The sequence below is a fragment of the Schistocerca cancellata genome, chromosome 2 (genome assembly GCF_023864275.1).
Source record: "Schistocerca cancellata isolate TAMUIC-IGC-003103 chromosome 2, iqSchCanc2.1, whole genome shotgun sequence".
Taxonomy (NCBI): Eukaryota; Metazoa; Arthropoda; class Insecta; order Orthoptera; family Acrididae; genus Schistocerca; species Schistocerca cancellata.
The window spans coordinates 447,360,475-447,380,429 of record NC_064627.1 but is presented as its reverse complement, the minus strand read 5'-3'; the positions used below and the strand labels follow the sequence as shown (position 1 = coordinate 447,380,429).

Sequence of the window (19,955 nt, the reverse complement as noted above, 5' to 3'; positions counted from 1 at the left end):
AACGTAAAACATACTTGCCAATGACAGGTTTGTTGAGATGCAATTTTCTGTGTTGACAGATGTAACTTTTTCATACAGTGGTAAGTCGCAGAAATCACAGAAATCGCAGAAGTAGCAGATGTCACAGAAATCGCAGAAGTAGCAGTGGCGGTGGGATACACGACCTATGTTCCTCAAATGCGACTCTTAACTGCGACAAATCACAGTTAAGAATAACAGATACTGAAAAGTAGCATTCACAGAAATCACTGATATCGGAAAATCGCAGTTTAGCCCATCACTAGTCAACACACACGGTACAGCGCTTATATTTACCGATATGAACAGTCACTTGTCACAGAGATAAAGCCATGCAACGTTGGAAAACAAAACATTGTCTAATTCCGCAAAGATACCCTGCTTGCAGCCAATGAGCAGCGCTGTCAGAGGTATGGAGGCCTAATAGAATAGAGCAAAGACCTTGTAAAATAGAGGGAGACGCCGTGACGTCACAGCTGCGAAGTTATGTGAAGCCGAGGGTAGCCATCTCAATCTGACCAAAACATTGCTGCTGTAGGCTTCTGTGCATAGGCTTGTCGCTCCCTTGTGGAAGGATTTTGCGCTATTATGGTGACTTGTGTGGTGTTCGGATGTACGAATCGTTTTGATTGTGATGCGAAATCGAAGGGAATAACATTTCATGTGTAAATTGTCTTGTTAAGTGTGATTTTACAACTTCATTGTGAACGAATGTGTGCCACATCTGTACTTGTACTATAGCGTATTTTTCTCCTGTATGATTTTAGATTTCCTAAAAATGAAAGTCGGAAAGCTCTGTGGGAGAATGCCGTGAGGAGGAAGAATTGGCGTGCATCTAAATGGAGCACTATATGTTCTGAGCATTTTCGAGAAGAGGACATAGACCGAACTTCCCTTTCAACAGTAATGCTGCGTGAAAATGCTGTACCATCAGTTTTCCCTACACACCCAAAACATTTGCAAAAGGTATGTTAATTCAAAGAATTAAATTCTTAGTCTTCAAGTTCATGTTTCAGTATAATACGTACGTATCGTCGATAATCGAAGTGTTGAGTAACTCACTTTGTCTTCATTATGTACCAAATTAAAAGCGAACGCTACATTAACTGGCGTAAAGTATAGGCCTAAACAGGACACTGTGTCGATTTGCCATTCTATGTACCATATTTCAGTAAATATTGGTGGTAATGAACAGTGTTTCCCAGGAGTGTAACATAACTGAAATGTTCCAGTATGTATTACAAACAAGGGAAATACGGAAGCGTCCGATCCAACCCGTCGGCTTTGACCCATGACGTCACAAATATGGCGGAAACGACCATAAACGACAATTCCAATATGGCGGATATAAAAACGTTGCATACGTATCACAAAGACGAAAACACATACAAAAACAACACACACAAAGGTTTCACAAGAACAATCTGCTAACATTGATAGCAAACAAAGATAATAATAAACAAGTGGTACTCAAGGCCAGGAAGGGGGGGGCTGCGCCCCCCCTGACCCCCCCCCCCCCCCCCCGTCAAAAAAAACTCCCAACCTAACCTCGTATTCAGGGCTACGCTACAGATCAATGTCTAGGTCAATCAAAAGATAAAAAAAAAGAAACAAATAAAAAAAAGAAAAAAACAATATTGATTCATTAGACATAACGAGTAGCGACAAAACATATAGACCATAAAGATTGAACAATGTAATGGCAAACTGATAAAAGCCTCATAGACGACGTTAAAACAAAAAGTACAGTAAAAAGGTAAACTATATATTACAGGCCCTAAAACTCCTAATCAGGTAACGTCAATGAGGCAACATCTACAAACACGCCACACTCACAAACCAAACTCCGCGCCGTAATGACGTCACACACCACAACACCCTTACGTCACGGGTCAAAGCCGACGCGTGAAATCGGATGTTTCTGTTGACCCCAAACAAGATGTAATTATGGGGCTTTGGAGGGAGGGTATAGCTAACTTAGTTTTCAGTTGCTATTATTTAGCTCTAACTCCGAAAGTAATTGAATATACATGTGAAGGAAATATTATCAGTTATGTGAATATTTAAGGCAGTAGTTTGTGAACATCTCACTTTGCCTGGTCTACTGTGTTGTACAACATTTTTATAGCACTGTCTTTACTAGTTAATGGCAGTTATGATTTAGGAGTAATTGATACAGCTCTAGTTTTACTTATACATGTTGATTTTGGGAGGATTCCTTCAGGTCATTTGAATACATTAATTTCACTTTCCACCTCATTAGGTCCTTACACATAGCTTTTGCCTAGGAATGATTCCATGCTGTATATAGAATTTAAGAGGGGAGGTGCTGGAACACTGAAGTGTTTCAGCAGCTACACAGTATGTTATAAAGAGATAATCTGACTCTCCACATTGTCATGTAGAAACAAATTTATGAAACTCCTTTTTGATGAGCATCAGCCTCCGCACACAAGAGAATATTTGAGAAGAAAATTCAGGTTCACTGTTTAGATTATGAGACTACTGAAGCTAACGAGTTTGAATTATTTAGTGAAGGCACAGAAATTAACACTTGGGCTGTGTTAAATATAACTCTGTATTTGGGTTAAGCACAGCGAATAAACATTTCTTTTGTTTGATGCACTATTCATTGACATTCTCCATTGAAAGATATCATTATTCATTAAAAAGCTATGGCACTACCTTCTTGTTAATATTATCCACTACTGTGGAACATTGAATATGCAGCAACAACTAATGCAAAATTAGATATAACAGGGCAATTCCATAGTTATGGGTGTTACATGTACACACCTTAAAATCTGGAAAAATAATGTAAGGAAAAATATTTATTGAATTTAATATTGAAAACTAAGGCTTACATTATATTTCATGTTAGAAATGTTGATACTGGAATTGTTTTATTGTTCTTCTGGTTATTAATAAAAAAGTAGTGTTACGGGTGTTACCAAAAGTAGACCTGGCCCCTGTTAGGAGTTAAGGAATTCTCTAATTTCTGCAAACTTGCTGAAACTTTTATTCTTTTAAAACAACTGTTAAGAGGTATTGCCCCAAATTTTATTTTGAAATATAAATTTTTATTTTTTTTTACATCATAACTGGGTGTGTGTGTGTGTACATATATATATTTATATATAAATTTTTATTTTTTTTTACATCATAACTGGGCGTGTGTGTGTATATATATATATATATATGAATATAACAGAGGGAAACATTCCACGTGGGAAAAATATATTTAAAAAGAAAGATGATGAGACTTACCACACAAAAGCGCTGGCAGGTCGATAGACACACAAACAAACACAAACATACACACAAAATTCTAGCTTTCGCAACCAACGGTTGCCTCGTCAGGAAAGAGGGAAGGAGAAGGAAAGACAAAAGGATATGGGTTTTAAGGGAGAGGGTAAGGAGTCATTCCAATCCCGGGAGCGGAAAGACTTACCTTAGGGGGAAAAAAGGACAGGTATACACTCGCACACACACACATATCCATCCACACATACACAGACACAAGCAGACATTTGTAAAGGCAAAGAGTTTGGGCAGAGATGTCAGTCGGGACGGAAGTACAGAGGCCAAGATGATGTTGAAAGGCAGGTGAGGTATGAGTGGCGGCAGATTGAAATTAGAAATTAGCGGAGATTGAGGCCTGGCGGATAGCGAGAAGAGAGGATATGCTGAAGGGCAAGTTCCCATCTCCGGAGTTCTGACTGGTTGGTGTTAGTGGGAAGTATCCAGATAACCCAGACGGTGTAACACTGTGCCAAGATGTGCTGGCCGTGCACCAAGGCATGTTTAGCCACAGGGTGATCCTCATTACCAACAAACACTGTCTGCCTGTGTCCATTCATGCGAATGGACAGTTTGTTGCTGGTCATTCCCACATAGAACGCTTCACAGTGTAGGCAGGTCAGTTGGTAAATCACGTGGGTGCTTTCACACGTGGCTCTGCCTTTGGTCGTGTACACCTTCCGGGTTACAGGACTGGAATAGGTGGTGGTGGGAGGGTGTATGGGACAGGTTTTACACCGGGGGCGGTTACAGGGGTAGGAGCCAGAGGGTAGGGAAGGTGGTTTGGGGATTTCATAGGGATGAACTAAGAGGTTACGAAGGTTAGGTGGATGGCGGAAAGACACTCTTGGTGGAGTGGGGAGGATTTCATGAAGGATGGATCTCATTTCAGGGCAGGATTTGAGGAAGTCATATCCCTGCTGGAGAGCCACATTCAGAATCTGATCCAGTCCCGGAAAGTATCCTGTCACAAGTGGGGCACTTTTGGGGTTCTTCTGTGGAAGGTTCCGGGTTTGAGGAGATGAGGAAGTGGCTCTGGTTATTTGCTTCTGTACCAGGTCGGGAGGGTAGTTACGGGATGCAAAAGCTGTTTTCAGGTTGTTGGTGTAATGGTTCAAGGATTCCGGACTGGAGCAGATTCGTTTGCCACGAAGACCTAGGCTGTAGGGAAGGGACCGTTTGATGTGGAATGGGTGGCAGCTGTCATAATGGAGGTACTGTTGCTTGTTGGTGGGTTTGATGTGGACGGACGTGTGAAGCTGGCCATTGGACAGGTGGAGGTCAACGTCAAGGAAAGTGGCATGGGATTTAGAGTAGGACCAGGTGAATCTGATGGAACCAAAGGAGTTGAGGTTGGAGAGGAAATTCTGGAGTTCTTCTTCACTGTGAGTCCAGATCATGAAAATGTCATCAATAAATCTGTACCAAACTTTGGGTTGGCAGGCCTGGGTAACCAAGAAGGCTTCCTCTAAGCGACCCATGAATAGGTTGGCGTACGAGAGGGCCATCCTGGTACCCATGGCTGTTCCCTTTAATTGTTGGTATGTCTGGCCTTCAAAAGTGAAGAAGTTGTGGGTCAGGATGAAGGTAATGAGGAAAGAGGTTTTAGGTAGGGCGGCAGGTGATCGGCGTGAAAGGAAGTGCTCCATCGCAGCGAGGCCCTGGACATGCGGAATATTTGTGTATAAGGAAGTGGCATCAATGGTTACAAAGATGGTTTCCGGGGGTAACAGACTGGGTAGGGATTCCAGGCGTTCGAGAAAGTCGTTGATGTCTTTGATGAAGGATGGGAGACTGCATGTAATGGGTTGAAGGTGTTGATCTACGTAGGCAGAGATGCGTTCTGTGGGGGCTTGGTAACCAGCTACAATGGGACGGCCGGGATGATTGGGTTTGTGAATTTTGGGAAGAAGGTAGAAGGTAGGGGTGCGGGGTGTTGGTGGGGTCAGGAGGTTGATGGAGTCAGGTGAAAGGTTTTGTAGGGGGCCTAAGGTTCTGAGGATTCCTTGAAGCTCCGCCTGGACATCAGGAATGGGATTACCATGGCAAACTTTGTAAGTAGTGTTGTCTGAAAGCTGACGCAGTCCCTCAGCCACATACTCCCGACGATCAAGTACCACAGTCGTGGAACCCTTGTCCGCCGGAAGAATTACGATGGATTGGTCAGCCTTCAGATCACGGATAGCCTGGGCTTCAGCAGTGGTGATGTTGGGAGTAGGATTAAGGTTTTTTAAGAAGGATTGAGAGGCAAGGCTGGAAGTCAGAAATTCCTGGAAGGTTAGGAGAGGGTGATTTTGAGGAAGAGGAGGTGGGTCCCGCTGTGACGGAGGACGGAACTGTACTAGGCATGGTTCAATTTGGATAGTATCTTGGGGAGTTGGATCATTAGGAGTAGGATTAGGATCATTTTTCTTCGTGGCAAAGTGATATTTCCAGCAGAGAGTACGGGTGTAGGACAGTAAATCTTTGACAAGGGCTGTTTGGTTAAATCTGGGAGTGGGGCTGAAGGTGAGGCCTTTGAATAGGACAGAGGTTTCGGATTGGGAGAGAGGTTTGGAGGAGAGGTTAACTACTGAATTGGGGTGTTGTGGTTCCAGATTGTGTTGATTGGAATTTTGAGGTTTTGGAGGGAGTGGAGCTGGAAGTAGGAGATTGAGTAGATGGGAGAGACTGGGTTTGTGTGCAATGAGAGGAGGTTGAGGTTTGCTGGAAAGGTTGTGAAGGGTGAGTGAGTTGCCTAATATATGGGGAGAGATAAAAGTAAAACTAGAAAGCAAATGGAGATCTGGTGTGAAAAAAGGCGAAAAAGGGTTGGTTAGAGCTGGGCTATGTTGATCCTGTGGTGGTAGATAATGATGTGCATAAAGGTTAGGTGGTTGTGTTGCCGCCAAAACACGTTAAAGGGTGGAGAAATACGGGAAAATTTCGAAAAAACTACGTGAGGATGTATTAAAAGGGTGGTTTGGTGGTGGCAGATTATGGAAATGAAGCTAACAATTGTCTGATGAAGAAATAATGACGTTAAAACCTGTGGGAACCGGCTAAAAATGATCGATGATGTGAGAAAAACGGAAATGGAAATAAAGCAAAAGATATTAAAACTAGCCGAAAAGGTTGTTTAATAGCTGAAAGGAACTGTTTGTGAACTGGAAACGGTGGATTTTATAACAGCGGTAGTGTTGAAAGCGGAAAAAAAAAATTTTGGTTATGGTTTGGAAGTGGGTTACGTATTATTACGTATTATTGAGTATATATCGGCGGGATAAAATTGTATACTGGATTACGGTAAAAAAGGAGAAGGTGAATAGAAAGTAAAACTGCTGGCAAAAACAGAAGGAGGAAATAAGATGACAGAAAAGACTACAAAATGTAACAGTGACAATAACAATAACAATAACAAACGTGATTGTTGGGTTCAAATTAATGATATGAATATAACAGAGGGAAACATTCCATGTGGGAAAAATATATTTAAAAAGAAAGATGATGAGACTTACCACACAAAAGCGCTGGCAGGTCGATAGACACACAAACAAACACAAACATACACACAAAATTCTAGCTTTCGCAACCAACGGTTGCCTCGTCAGGAAAGAGGGAAGGAGAAGGAAAGACAAAAGGATATGGGTTTTAAGGGAGAGGGTAAGGAGTCATTCCAATCCCGGGAGCGGAAAGACTTACCTTAGGGGGATAAAAGGGCAGGTATACACTCGCACACACACACAAATCCATCCACACATACACAGACACAAGCAGACATTTGTAAAGGCAAAGAGTTTGGGCAGAGATGTCAGTCGGGACGGAAGTACAGAGGCAAAGATGATGTTGAAAGACAGGTGAGGTATGAGTGGCGGCAGATTGAAATTAGAAATTAGCGGAGATTGAGGCCTGGCGGATAGCGAGAAGAGAGGATATGCTGAAGGGCAAGTTCCCATCTCCGGAGTTCTGACAGGTTGGTGTTAGTGGGAAGTATCCAGATAACCCGGACGGTGTAACACTGTGCCAAGATGTGCTGGCCGTGCACCAAGGCATGTTTAGCCACAGGGTGATCCTCATTACCAACAAACACTGCCTGCCTGTGTCCATTCATGCGAATGGACAGTTTGTTGCTGGTCATTCCCACATAGAACGCTTCACAGTGTAGGCAGGTCAGTTGGTAAATCACGTGGGTGCTTTCACACGTGGCTCTGCCTTTGATCGTGTACACCTTCCGGGTTACAGGACTGGAATAGGTGGTGGTGGGAGGGTGCATGGGACAGGTTTTACACCGGGGGCGGTTACAGGGGTAGGAGCCAGAGGGTAGGGAAGGTGGTTTGGGGATTTCATAGGGATGAACTAAGAGGTTACGAAGGTTAGGTGGACGGCGGAAAGACACTCTTGGTGGAGTGGGGAGGATTTCATGAAGGATGGATCTCATTTCAGGGCAGGATTTGAGGAAGTCATATCCCTGCTGGAGAGCCACATTCAGAATCTGATCCAGTCCCGGAAAGTATCCTGTCACAAGTGGGGCACTTTTGGGGTTCTTCTGTGGAAGGTTCCGGGTTTGAGGAGATGAGGAAGTGGCTCTGGTTATTTGCTTCTGTACCAGGTCGGGAGGGTAGTTACGGGATGCAAAAGCTGTTTTCAGGTTGTTGGTGTAATGGTTCAAGGATTCCGGACTGGAGCAGATTCGTTTGCCACGAAGACCTAGGCTGTAGGGAAGGGACCGTTTGATGTGGAATGGGTGGCAGCTGTCATAATGGAGGTACTGTTGCTTGTTGGTGGGTTTGATGTGGACGGACGTGTGAAGCTGGCCATTGGACAGGTGGAGGTCAACGTCAAGGAAAGTGGCATGGGATTTAGAGTAGGACCAGGTGAATCTGATGGAACCAAAGGAGTTGAGGTTGGAGAGGAAATTCTGGAGTTCTTCTTCACTGTGAGTCCAGATCATGAAAATGTCATCAATAAATCTGTACCAAACTTTGGGTTGGCAGGCCTGGGTAACCAAGAAGGCTTCCTCTAAGCGACCCATGAATAGGTTGGCGTACGAGAGGGCCATCCTGGTACCCATGGCTGTTCCCTTTAATTGTTGGTATGTCTGGCCTTCAAAAGTGAAGAAGTTGTGGGTCAGGATGAAGGTAATGAGGAAAGAGGTTTTAGGTAGGGCGGCAGGTGATCGGCGTGAAAGGAAGTGCTCCATCGCAGCGAGGCCCTGGACATGCGGAATATTTGTGTATAAGGAAGTGGCATCAATGGTTACAAGGATGGTTTCCGGGGGTAACAGACTGGGTAGGGATTCCAGGCGTTCGAGAAAGTGGTTGGTGTCTTTGATGAAGGATGGGAGACTGCATGTAATGGGTTGAAGGTGTTGATCTACGTAGGCAGAGATGCGTTCTGTGGGGGCTTGGTAACCAGCTACAATGGGACGGCCGGGATGATTGGGTTTGTGAATTTTGGGAAGAAGGTAGAAGGTAGGGGTGCGGGGTGTTGGTGGGGTCAGGAGGTTGATGGAGTCAGGTGAAAGGTTTTGTAGGGGGCCTAAGGTTCTGAGGATTCCTTGAAGCTCCGCCTGGACATCAGGAATGGGATTACCATGGCAAACTTTGTAAGTAGTGTTGTCTGAAAGCTGACGCAGTCCCTCAGCCACATACTCCCGACGATCAAGTACCACAGTCGTGGAACCCTTGTCCGCCGGAAGAATTACGATGTATTGGTCAGCCTTCAGATCACGGATAGCCTGGGCTTCAGCAGTGGTGATGTTGGGAGTAGGATTAAGGTTTTTTAAGAAGGATTGAGAGGCAAGGCTGAAAGTCAGAAATTCCTGGAAGGTTAGGAGAGGGTGATTTTGAGGAAGAGGAGGTGGGTCACGCTGTGACGGAGGACGGAACTGTTCCAGGCATGGTTCAATTTGGATAGTATCTTGGGGAGTTGGATCATTAGGAGTAGGATTAGGATCATTTTTCTTCGTGGCAAAGTGATATTTCCAGCAGAGAGTACGGGTGTAGGACAGTAAATCTTTGACAAGGGCTGTTTGGTTAAATCTGGGAGTGGGGCTGAAGGTGAGGCCTTTGGATAGGACAGAGGTTTCGGATTGGGAGAGAGGTTTGGAGGAGAGGTTAACTACTGAATTGGGGTGTTGTGGTTCCAGATTGTGTTGATTGGAATTTTGAGGTTTTGGAGGGAGTGGAGCTGGAAGTGGGAGATTGAGTAGATGGGAGAGACTGGGTTTGTGTGCAATGAGAGGAGGTTGAGGTTTGCTGGAAAGGTTGTGAAGGGTGAGTGAGTTGCCTTTCCGGAGGTGGGAAACCAGGAGATTGGATAGTTTTTTAAGGTGGAGGGTGGCATGCTGTTCTAATTGGCGGTTGGCCTGTAGGAGGATGCTCTGAACAACCGGTGTGGATGTGGGAGAGGAGAGATTGAGGAATTTTATTAGGGACAGGAGTTGATGGGTGTGTTGATTGGCTGAGTGGATGTGTAAGTGAAGGATTAGGTGGGTGAGGGCAATGGATTGTTCGGTTTGGAACTGGTATAGGGACTGATGGAAAGAAGGGTTGCAGCCAGAGATGGGAACTTTAAGTGTGAGGCCTTTGGGGGTGATGCCAAATGTCAGACAAGCCTGAGAAAATAAAATATGGGAGTGTAATCTGGCTAGGGCGAAGGCATGTTTGCGGAGGGAATGTAAATAAAACTTAATGGGGTCGTTGTGGAGCTGTTGTGAGGGTGACATGGTACTAGAAGGTGGAAAGTGGAACACGAGGCTGAAATGAAAATGAAAATAAATATAAAAATATATGGGGAGAGATAAAGGTAAAACTAGAAAGCAAATGGAGATCTGGTGTGAAAAAAGGCGAAAAAGGGTTGGTTAGAGCTGGGCTATGTTGATCCTGTGGTGGTAGATAATGATGTGCATAAAGGTTAGGTGGTTGTGTTGCCGCCAAAACACGTTAAAGGGTGGAGAAATACGGGAAAATTTCGAAAAAACTACGTGAGGATGTATTAAATGGGTGGTTTGGTGGTGGCAGATTATGGAAATGAAGCTAACAATTGTCTGATGAAGAAATAATGACGTTAAAACCTGTGGGAACCGGCTAAAAATGATCGATGGTGTGAGAAAAACGGAAATGGAAATAAAGCAAAAGATATTAAAACTAGCCGAAAAGGTTGTTTAATAGCTGAAAGGAACTGTTTGTGAACTGGAAACGGTGGATTTTATAACAGCGGTAGTGTTGAAAGCAGAAAAAAAAATTTTGGTTATGGTTTGGAAGTGGGTTACGTATTATTACGTATTATTGAGTATATATCGGCGGGATAAAATTGTATACTGGATTACGGTAAAAAAGGAGAAGGTGAATAGAAAGTAAAACTGCTGGCAAAAACAGAAGGAGGAAATAAGATGACAGAAAAGACTACGAAATGTAACAGTGACAATAACAATAACAATAACAAACGTGATTGTTGGGTTCAAATTAATGATATGAATATAACAGAGGGAAACATTCCACGTGGGAAAAATATATTTAAAAAGAAAGATGATGAGACTTACCACACAAAAGCGCTGGCAGGTCGATAGACACACAAACAAACACAAACATACACGCAACATTCTAGCTTTCGCAACCAACGGTTGCCTCGTCAGGAAAGAGGGAAGGAGAAGGAAAGACAAAAGGATATGGGTTTTAAGGGAGAGGGTAAGGAGTCATTCCAATCCCGGGAGCGGAAAGACTTACCTTAGGGGGAAAAAAGGACAGGTATACACTCGCACACACACACATATCCATCCACACATACACAGACACAAGCAGACATTTGTAAAGGCAAAGAGTTTGGGCAGAGATGTCAGTCGGGACGGAAGTACAGAGGCAAAGATGATGTTGAAAGACAGGTGAGGTATGAGCGGCGGCAGATTGAAATTAGAAATTCAACGACCCCATTAAGTTTTATTTACATTCCCTCCGCAAACATGCCTTCGCCCTAGCCAGATTACACTCCTATATTTTATTTTCTCAGGCTTGTCTGACATTTGGCATCACCCCCAAGGCCTCACACTTAAAGTTCCCATCTCTGGCTGCAACCCTTCTTTCCATCAGTCCCTATTCCAGTTCCAAACCGAACAATCCATTGCCCTCACCCACCTAATCCTTCACTTACACATCCACTCAGCCAATCAACACACCCATCAACTCCTGTCCCTAATAAAAGTCCTCAATCTTTCCTCTCCCACATCCACACCGGTTGTTCAGAGCATCCTCCTACAGGCCAACCGCCAATTAGAACAGCATGCCACCCTCCACCTTAAAAAACTATCCAATCTCCTGGTTTCCCACCTCCGGAAAGGCAACTCACTCACCCTTCACAACCTTTCCAGCAAACCTCAACCTCCTCTCATTGCACACAAACCCAGTCTCTCCCATCTACTCAATCTCCCACTTCCAGCTCCACTCCCTCCAAAACCTCAAAATTCCAATCAACACAATCTGGAACCACAACACCCCAATTCAGTAGTTAACCTCTCCTCCAAACCTCTCTCCCAATCCGAAACCTCTGTCCTATCCAAAGGCCTCACCTTCAGCCCCACTCCCAGATTTAACCAAACAGCCCTTGTCAAAGATTTACTGTCCTACACCCGTACTCTCTGCTGGAAATATCACTTTGCCACGAAGAAAAATGATCCTAATCCTACTCCTAATGATCCAACTCCCCAAGATACTATCCAAATTGAACCATGCCTGGAACAGTTCCGTCCTCCGTCACAGCGGGACCCACCTCCTCTTCCTCAAAATCACCCTCTCCTAACCTTCCAGGAATTTCTGACTTCCAGCCTTGCCTCTCAATCCTTCTTAAAAAACCTTAATCCTACTCCCAACATCACCACTGCTGAAGCCCAGGCTATCCGTGATCTGAAGGCTGACCAATCCATCGTAATTCTTCCGGCGGACAAGGGTTCCACGACTGTGGTACTTGATCGTCGGGAGTATGTGGCTGAGGGACTGCGTCAGCTTTCAGACAACACTACTTACAAAGTTTGCCATGGTAATCCCATTCCTGATGTCCAGGCGGAGCTTCAAGGAATCCTCAGAACCTTAGGCCCCCTACAAAACCTTTCACCTGACTCCATCAACCTCCTGACCCCACCAACACCCCGCACCCCTACCTTCTACCTTCTTCCCAAAATTCACAAACCCATTCATCCCGGCCGTCCCATTGTAGCTGGTTACCAAGCCCCCACAGAACGCATCTCTGCCTACGTAGATCAACACCTTCAACCCATTACATGCAGTCTCCCATCCTTCATCAAAGACACCAACCACTTTCTCGAACGCCTGGAATCCCTACCCAGTCTGTTACCGCCGGAAACCATCCTTGTAACCATTGATGCCACTTCCTTATACACAAATATTCCGCATGTCCAGGGCCTCGCTGCGATGGAGCACTTCCTTTCACGCCGATCACCTGCCGCCCTACCTAAAACCTCTTTCCTCATTACCTTAGCCAGCTTCATCCTGACCCACAACTTCTTCACTTTTGAAGGCCAGACATACCAACAATTAAAGGGAACAGCCATGGGTACCAGGATGGCCCCCTCGTACGCCAACCTATTCATGGGTCGCTTAGAGGAAGCCTTCTTGGTTACCCAGGCCTGCCAACCCAAAGTTTGGTACAGATTTATTGATGACATTTTCATGATCTGGACTCACAGTGAAGAAGAACTCCAGAATTTCCTCTCCAACCTCAACTCCTTTGGTTCCATCAGATTCACCTGGTCCTACTCTAAATCCCATGCCACTTTCCTTGACGTTGACCTCCACCTGTCCAATGGTCAGCTTCACAAGTCCGTCCACATCAAACCCACCAACAATCAACAGTACCTCCATTATGACAGCTGCCACCCATTCCACATCAAACGGTCCCTTCCCTACAGCCTAGGTCTTCATGGCAAACGAATCTGCTCCAGTCCGGAATCCTTGAACCATTACACCAACAACCTGAAAACAGCTTTTGCATCCCGTAACTACCCTCTCGACCTGGTACAGGAGCAAATAACCAGAGCCACTTCCTCATCTCCTCAAACCCGGAACCTTCCACAGAAGAACCCCAAAAGTGCCCCACTTGTGACAGGATACTTTCCGGGACTGGATCAGATTCTGAATGTGGCTCTCCAGCAGGGATATGACTTCCTCAAATCCTGCCCTGAAATGAGATCCATCCTTCATGAAATCCTCCCCACTCCACCAAGAGTGTCTTTCCGCCGTCCACCTAACCTTCGTAACCTCTTAGTTCATCCCTATGAAATCCCCAAACCACCTTCCCTACCCTCTGGCTCCTACCCCTGTAACCGCCCCCAGTGTAAAACCTGTCCCATGCACCCTCCCACCACCACCTATTCCAGTCCTGTAACCCGGAAGGTGTACATGATCAAAGGCAGAGCCACGTGTGAAAGCACCCACGTGATTTACCAACTGACCTGCCTACACTGTGAAGCGTTCTATGTGGGAATGACCAGCAACAAACTGTCCATTCGCATGAATGGACACAGGCAAACAGTGTTTGTTGGTAATGAGGATCACCCTGTGGCTAAACATGCCTTGGTGCACGGCCAGCACATCTTGGCACAGTGTTACACCGTCCGGGTTATCTGGATACTTCCCACTGACACCAACCTGTCAGAACTCCGGAGATGGGAACTTGCCCTTCAGCATATCCTCTCTTCTCGCTATCCGCCAGGCCTCAATCTCCGCTAATTTCTAATTTCAATCTGCCGCCACTCATACCTCACCTGCCTTTCAACATCATCTTGGCCTCTGTACTTCCGTCCCGACTGACATCTCTGCCCAAACTCTTTGCCTTTACAAATGTCTGCTTGTGTCTGTGCATGTGTGGATGGATATGTGTGTGTGTGCGAGTGTATACCTGTCCTTTTTTCCCCCTAAGGTAACTCTTTCCGCTCCCGGGATTGGAATGACTCCTTACCCTCTCCCATGAAACCCATATCCTTTTGTCTTTCCTTCTCCTTCCCTCTTTCCTGACGAGGCAACCGTTGGTTGCGAAAGCTAGAATTTTGTGTGTGTATTTTGTGTTTGTTTGTGTGTCTATCGACCTGCCAGCGATTTTTTTTTTTTTTTTTTTTTTTTGCGTTACGAGTATTACATGGATGCATAAGATTTGATTCTTGGAGGAAGAGGTATTGTAGTTTATTTGGAATAACAGTATGAACTTAAGAAAGCATATTTGAAGGATAAAGCTATTTATTACACAAAAAATTTTGTTACAATTTTATAGTACAACTAATCCAAGATAACATTACTTACATTTACCTCATTTTGTAGGCCTAATAAATTCATGACAAAAATGTTTTCTTATTATTGATAGGTTTAAAAACTTCATTTAATAATCTTTTTCAGCAACATCCAACTCAAAATTGAAGTCATAGTACAAACAGTTACCTTGTTGTTTGATTTCTGGTGTTGTTACCTTAGATAGTACTTGACTGAATTTCACAAAACAAACATCAGTTTCATCTAGTTTAAAAAGTGTTTTACTTTTTCCTACTGACTTCAGAGACATTATTTTCACATCCTCCTCTTTGTCAACCTCACCCTCGCAGATGTCCGCCCCAACCTCACCCTCGCAGATGTCCGCCCCCGGTAGCTGAGTGGTCAGCGCGACAGACTGTCAATCCAAAGGGCCCGGGTTCGATTCTCGGCTGGGTCGGAGATTTTCTCCACTCAGGGACTGGATGTTGTGTTGTCGTAATGATCATCATTTCATCCCCATCGACGCGCAAGTCACCGAAGTGGCGTCAAATCGAAAGACTTGCACCAGGCGAACGGTCTACTGCAGGCCCTCGTCACACGACATTTTATTTCATACCCTGTCATATTCCCAAGTAACAGTATCGAATTTTGGATAGGGTTGGCTTCTTTTTGTCACTTGGAATGTCAACCAAGACAAATAACCCAAATTTTAAGTCAGACTTTCCAATTTTATTAGTTAGGCTTAAGTCACAAGCACTTCCAATATTGTCTTGTGATTCAGAGAGTGAAACAGTCTCCTGATCAGAATCATCAGAACTGCACACTTCATAGAAGTTTATGCATCTTTTTGCGTATAATGTTTTAACTTTGGCCTCAAGTAATAAATACTGACGCCCTTGTCATTAATGACTCTGCTGTTTTTGAAACCAGCAAATCAGTTGTGTTATAAGGCCAAAAGTAACGGCAGCCCTGGATTTGAGGAACCGCTTGTAAATTTTTCCACCCTTCATCCAAAATAGGAATGTTATGCTCTGCTGTTATCTTATCAACCCATAGTACGCTAATTTTAGAAAAATTCTTCAGAGTGTAGTCATAAAAGTCAATTGTGTTGTTAATAATAACTTTCCTATATCTAACAGCTGTCCACACGCTCCTCTTCAGTGCACCTCCAATGCCATCCATGGCTCCTTTACCATGTGGACTGGCAAAAAAATTCCACTCAATTGTCAATCCAAAGTCTCTCTCAAGATAACATAGATTGGACAAAGTATATTTATTTTTGAACTGCCCAGCACAGTAAATTGTTAAACATAGGCTCTTATGAATGACTAGAGTTTGCCTCGATAAGCAGTTTACTGGGCCTACATAAAATTTAAAACTGAGGTAAGCAATATTGTTGTTCTTGGAAAAGTTAGAATGGAAAACATAAACTATATGTAATCTAAAGAATTTTGGGCTTAATTAACTTTTTAGGAGAACGTCAGTTGAGTCAGGTTAATGCTCTAACTTTTACAACGTAGGTGTAGTGCTTAAACAAATGTATGCAGAGGAATAAAAATTTTAGTTTTCATGCTTAAAACTGTTTTCATATGTAATAAACATAGTTAAAAACTTTTTTCATTCATAATAATACCCTTTGGTTATAATTTAAATGTAGGGCCTAGGCCTACTAAAGATGAAGGTGGCATTAAACCTTCCAATTCAAGTTACGGGTGTTACGCATGTGTTAAGTAACACCCGAAACAAAAATTAGTAACACCCGTAACAGCTCTAAGAGTGTTAAATAAGATTTCAAAATGCCATGTAATGGTATGATATTGTAAAACATGTGCATAACCTCACTTTTACAGAAAGGTATTGTACAGAACAAATTTACTAGATTACAAATTAAACTTTTGTATCTTTTTTTGTTACGGGTGTTACGAGCTGCATATATATTATAAAACTAACAAAATGAAGAAATGCAATTAGCTTACTTCAACAAAACGAATTATTATGAGCTATAACAAAGTCACCGAGCGAGGTGGCGCAGTGGTTAGCACACTGGACTCGCATTCGGGAGGACGACGGTTCAATCCCGTCTCCGGTCATCCTGATTTAGGTTTTCCGTGATTTCCCTAAATCGCTTCAGGCAAATGCCGGGATGGTTCCTTTGAAAGGGCACGGCCGATTTCCTTCCCCATCCTTCCCTCACCCGAGCTTGCGCTCCGTCTCTAATGACCTCGTTGTCGACGGGATGTTAAACACTAATATCCTCCTCCTCCTCCCTCTATAACAAAGTTGACTTCAATATTCTTTGCAACAATAGAACAATCAGCCATAGATAACACAACTAATACTCATCTGGAAATAGCATAAAACATACCTCTCTGTGGTGCCATAGAGTAGTGCACTTTAAACACTTATTGAAGCTAGAAATTTATTTTTTTCATATTCATGATTATTTTGCAATAAACATATGTACTTTTAACTTTGCATTTTTAAGGTTATATTTGTAATATTGTCATTTTAATTTTTTTGTCACAAAGTCTCTTTAACATGGAATGACCCAACACACAATTTTATATCATTAACTGTTGGAGCAGTTGTATTGAGAACTTGTTAACTGACAGCAGCCATAGCTATACAGTGTGATAGTTAAACAAGACACCCAGCAGAAATACTTAACATTTTCAGAGTTTATATTTTTTCAATAAGTGTGTATTAATTGTAGCTTCGCACATGGGAGACATTTCAAGTTGTCTGCTGAACACAACAATGGTTTTTGTTAGAGTAATGAGTATTTTATGAACAAGATAAATAGTTGCTGGAAAAATAGAATTTATATTTCTGGGAAGGACTAAGAATAGGCGTAATTAGTGGGCTGTAACATGCTGTTCATGACAGACTGTAACACCTTCACCCATCTGTTGAAAACAGTTCTTAATGTTTTCCATCCATTTATTTCATTTAGGGAGACAAGAAGAGAAAGCCATCATTGCAGAAGGAGAGCTCTTCCTTTCCATCTTCAGTTTTGGCTGCCGTCAGCAGAGTGCAGGATGAAGTAGTTCCTGCTCTTGTTCCTGAGTACACTGCAGGACCACCAGAACGTAGTCAGACATCCTCTGAAAGTGATGAACTGAAGACGAAGTGTGAACACCTCATAAGAAAAACTGATCAGTACAAAAAACAAATTAACTCTTCAGCTGTCTAAGCGATGACTTAAGAAGACAGTGGCTTCTTTGAGTGCTGTCATTAAGGTACTGAAAGACAAGCATCATTGCTTAGCAATTCCGTGGCAGATGCCATACAGTACTGTTGTGATATGAAACTCCCAGGTTTTGAACAGGCATCTGCAACAGTAAAATTTATACGCATTTTCAACTGTCTCTTTGATGTCTCCAATTCCAGAACACTTTTACAAAGTGGTTTCAGGCAGGCATTAAATACAGCAAATTTTAGTGCTGTAGAGGGATTTCTTTTAAAGGCACAGCGGTACATCAAGGAACTCACTGTTGGTCCAAATCCTCAAGCAATGAGAGTCGTTGACTCAAATAGAAAGACAGGGTTTATTGGATTCCTGGTGTGTATACCCAGTGTTTTACACATGTATAAAAAGTAGTGGGGACACAAACTCCTGCTCCTCTATTGAAGTTTCTACCTCTTTACAAATGTTCTCAGGACCACTTGGAAATGTTTTTTAGTGCCATCCGAAGTCGTGGTGGTTGCAATAACAACCCTACTGCTCGCCAGTTTGTTGCAGCATACAAGAGGCTACAAATTCATAGTGAGATCCGTGGATCAGAAAGAGGGAATGTATAACTTTGGAAGATATTCCCATTCTTACTTTCAGCAGTTCCAATGTTGAAGATCACATAAATAACACTTCGGAACGGTGGCAGTTACTAAGCACGGAAAAAAGTGCAGCGACAACTGACAATGACCACGATTACTTTCCTACTGGAACTTATCTCTCTGAATTGGCAGTCCATATTGTAGTATATATAGCTGGATTTGTGGTGTGTCCCTTAGAAAAAACCTTAAAATGTGAACCATGTTTATCAGTCTTGAGAGGGGGTGGTAGCCACGTTGCTTATTCTCTCATTCATAGAAAGAGTAGGGGATGGTTGGTTTTACCATCGAATGATGTTGTTGACATCTGTGTGTGTGCAGAAAAAGTGTTCAGGTGCTATACTACAGGTAATTCAAAAGTTCCTTTGAAAAATCAGTTTTCCAAATGTGTGTCTGAGGTGCTTAGTGAATTCATATTCAAGCCAGTGTTTAAGGAGTTAGCAGACCACATGAAAAATCAGCATCCCTTGGACAATCATATGATACTGGTGATTAAAGCAATTGCCATACGATACCTCCTGACATGGCAAAAACATGCAGCCAAGAGAATAAATGATGCATTGCATGAAAATAAAATCAGGACAACCTATACAAAACTGGTACTCTTTAAAGGTCAGTAACTGATATTTGTACACAGAGGTCTAGTGTGTGAGGCATCTTGTATAAAGCACTCATTATATTGAGGCAAACTGGGAATGTAACCTTATTGTAATTAATAAATGATGCACATTCTTCCTTTTCTGTTATGTCTATGTTGTTATAACCAGCTACAAAATGTTTGTGATGTCTGTATCTTAAAACTAATAGTACTAGCATATTCAGTGTATCTATGAAAATTTGTTCCTGGTGTGTGATGGAGTCAGACAATTATAATTGTTTGTGTTTGTGTGTGTGTGTGTGTGTGTGTGTGTGTGTGTGTAATACCTTTCAAATATATCTTCCTCAAACATACATTTGGAACTACATTATATGTAGTGTTTCCAAGTGATTGATACTCCACCATACCAGTATGCAGTACTAGTTTTGCAATAGCTTGTGATCTGTGTGCTTCCAAATGGGACATACATTTGAAATATTTAGCCATTGTTTGGCAGAGTATGCTGTAGTATGTTCTAGCCAGTGTTGTTAATTAAGTTTCCACGAGTGACAACATATTAATGAGAAATAGAATTGCCTCATTTTTGGCACATTGAAATGCATTCCCATCATTGTGTGGTATGTTATGGTTTTTGCTTGTGTGTCATTACAAATTATATTTTTTTGTGATCTAGTCTGACAGTGGCTTACCCTTAAAAAATGAGAGATAGTAGTGTTCGCAGGTGAGCGTTTTTGGTTTTTCACTACTTCATTGGGCACTAAATTTTCTAGCAGTCTCTCCTCTAATCCATTGAAATGTAACCCATGTGTTGTACAGAAACTACAGCCCACAACATTTATATCTGTAGTAAGACATTTTATAAATGATTGCATATTTTCTTATGTTTGTTTGCTTGACTACTTCCCTGGTTTATGCAAGACCACTGTGATAAATCATATGCATGTGGAATGGTAAATAGTATTACATTTGTATCAGTC

General features: G+C 42.9%; 1 protein-coding gene across 1 annotated transcript; it reads left to right on the top strand.

Moving 5' to 3' along the window:
* Positions 1 to 563: 563 nt before the first annotated feature.
* LOC126161935 (THAP domain-containing protein 1-like) lies at positions 564 to 17,801 on the top strand. The gene is made up of 3 exons (XM_049918108.1): positions 564 to 683; positions 786 to 984; positions 17,503 to 17,801. The coding sequence occupies exons 1-3, from the start codon at positions 607 to 609 to the stop codon at positions 17,740 to 17,742; spliced, it is 516 nt and encodes a 171-aa protein (XP_049774065.1). The 5' UTR covers positions 564 to 606; the 3' UTR covers positions 17,743 to 17,801.
* The last annotated feature ends 2,154 nt before the right edge of the window (positions 17,802 to 19,955 follow it).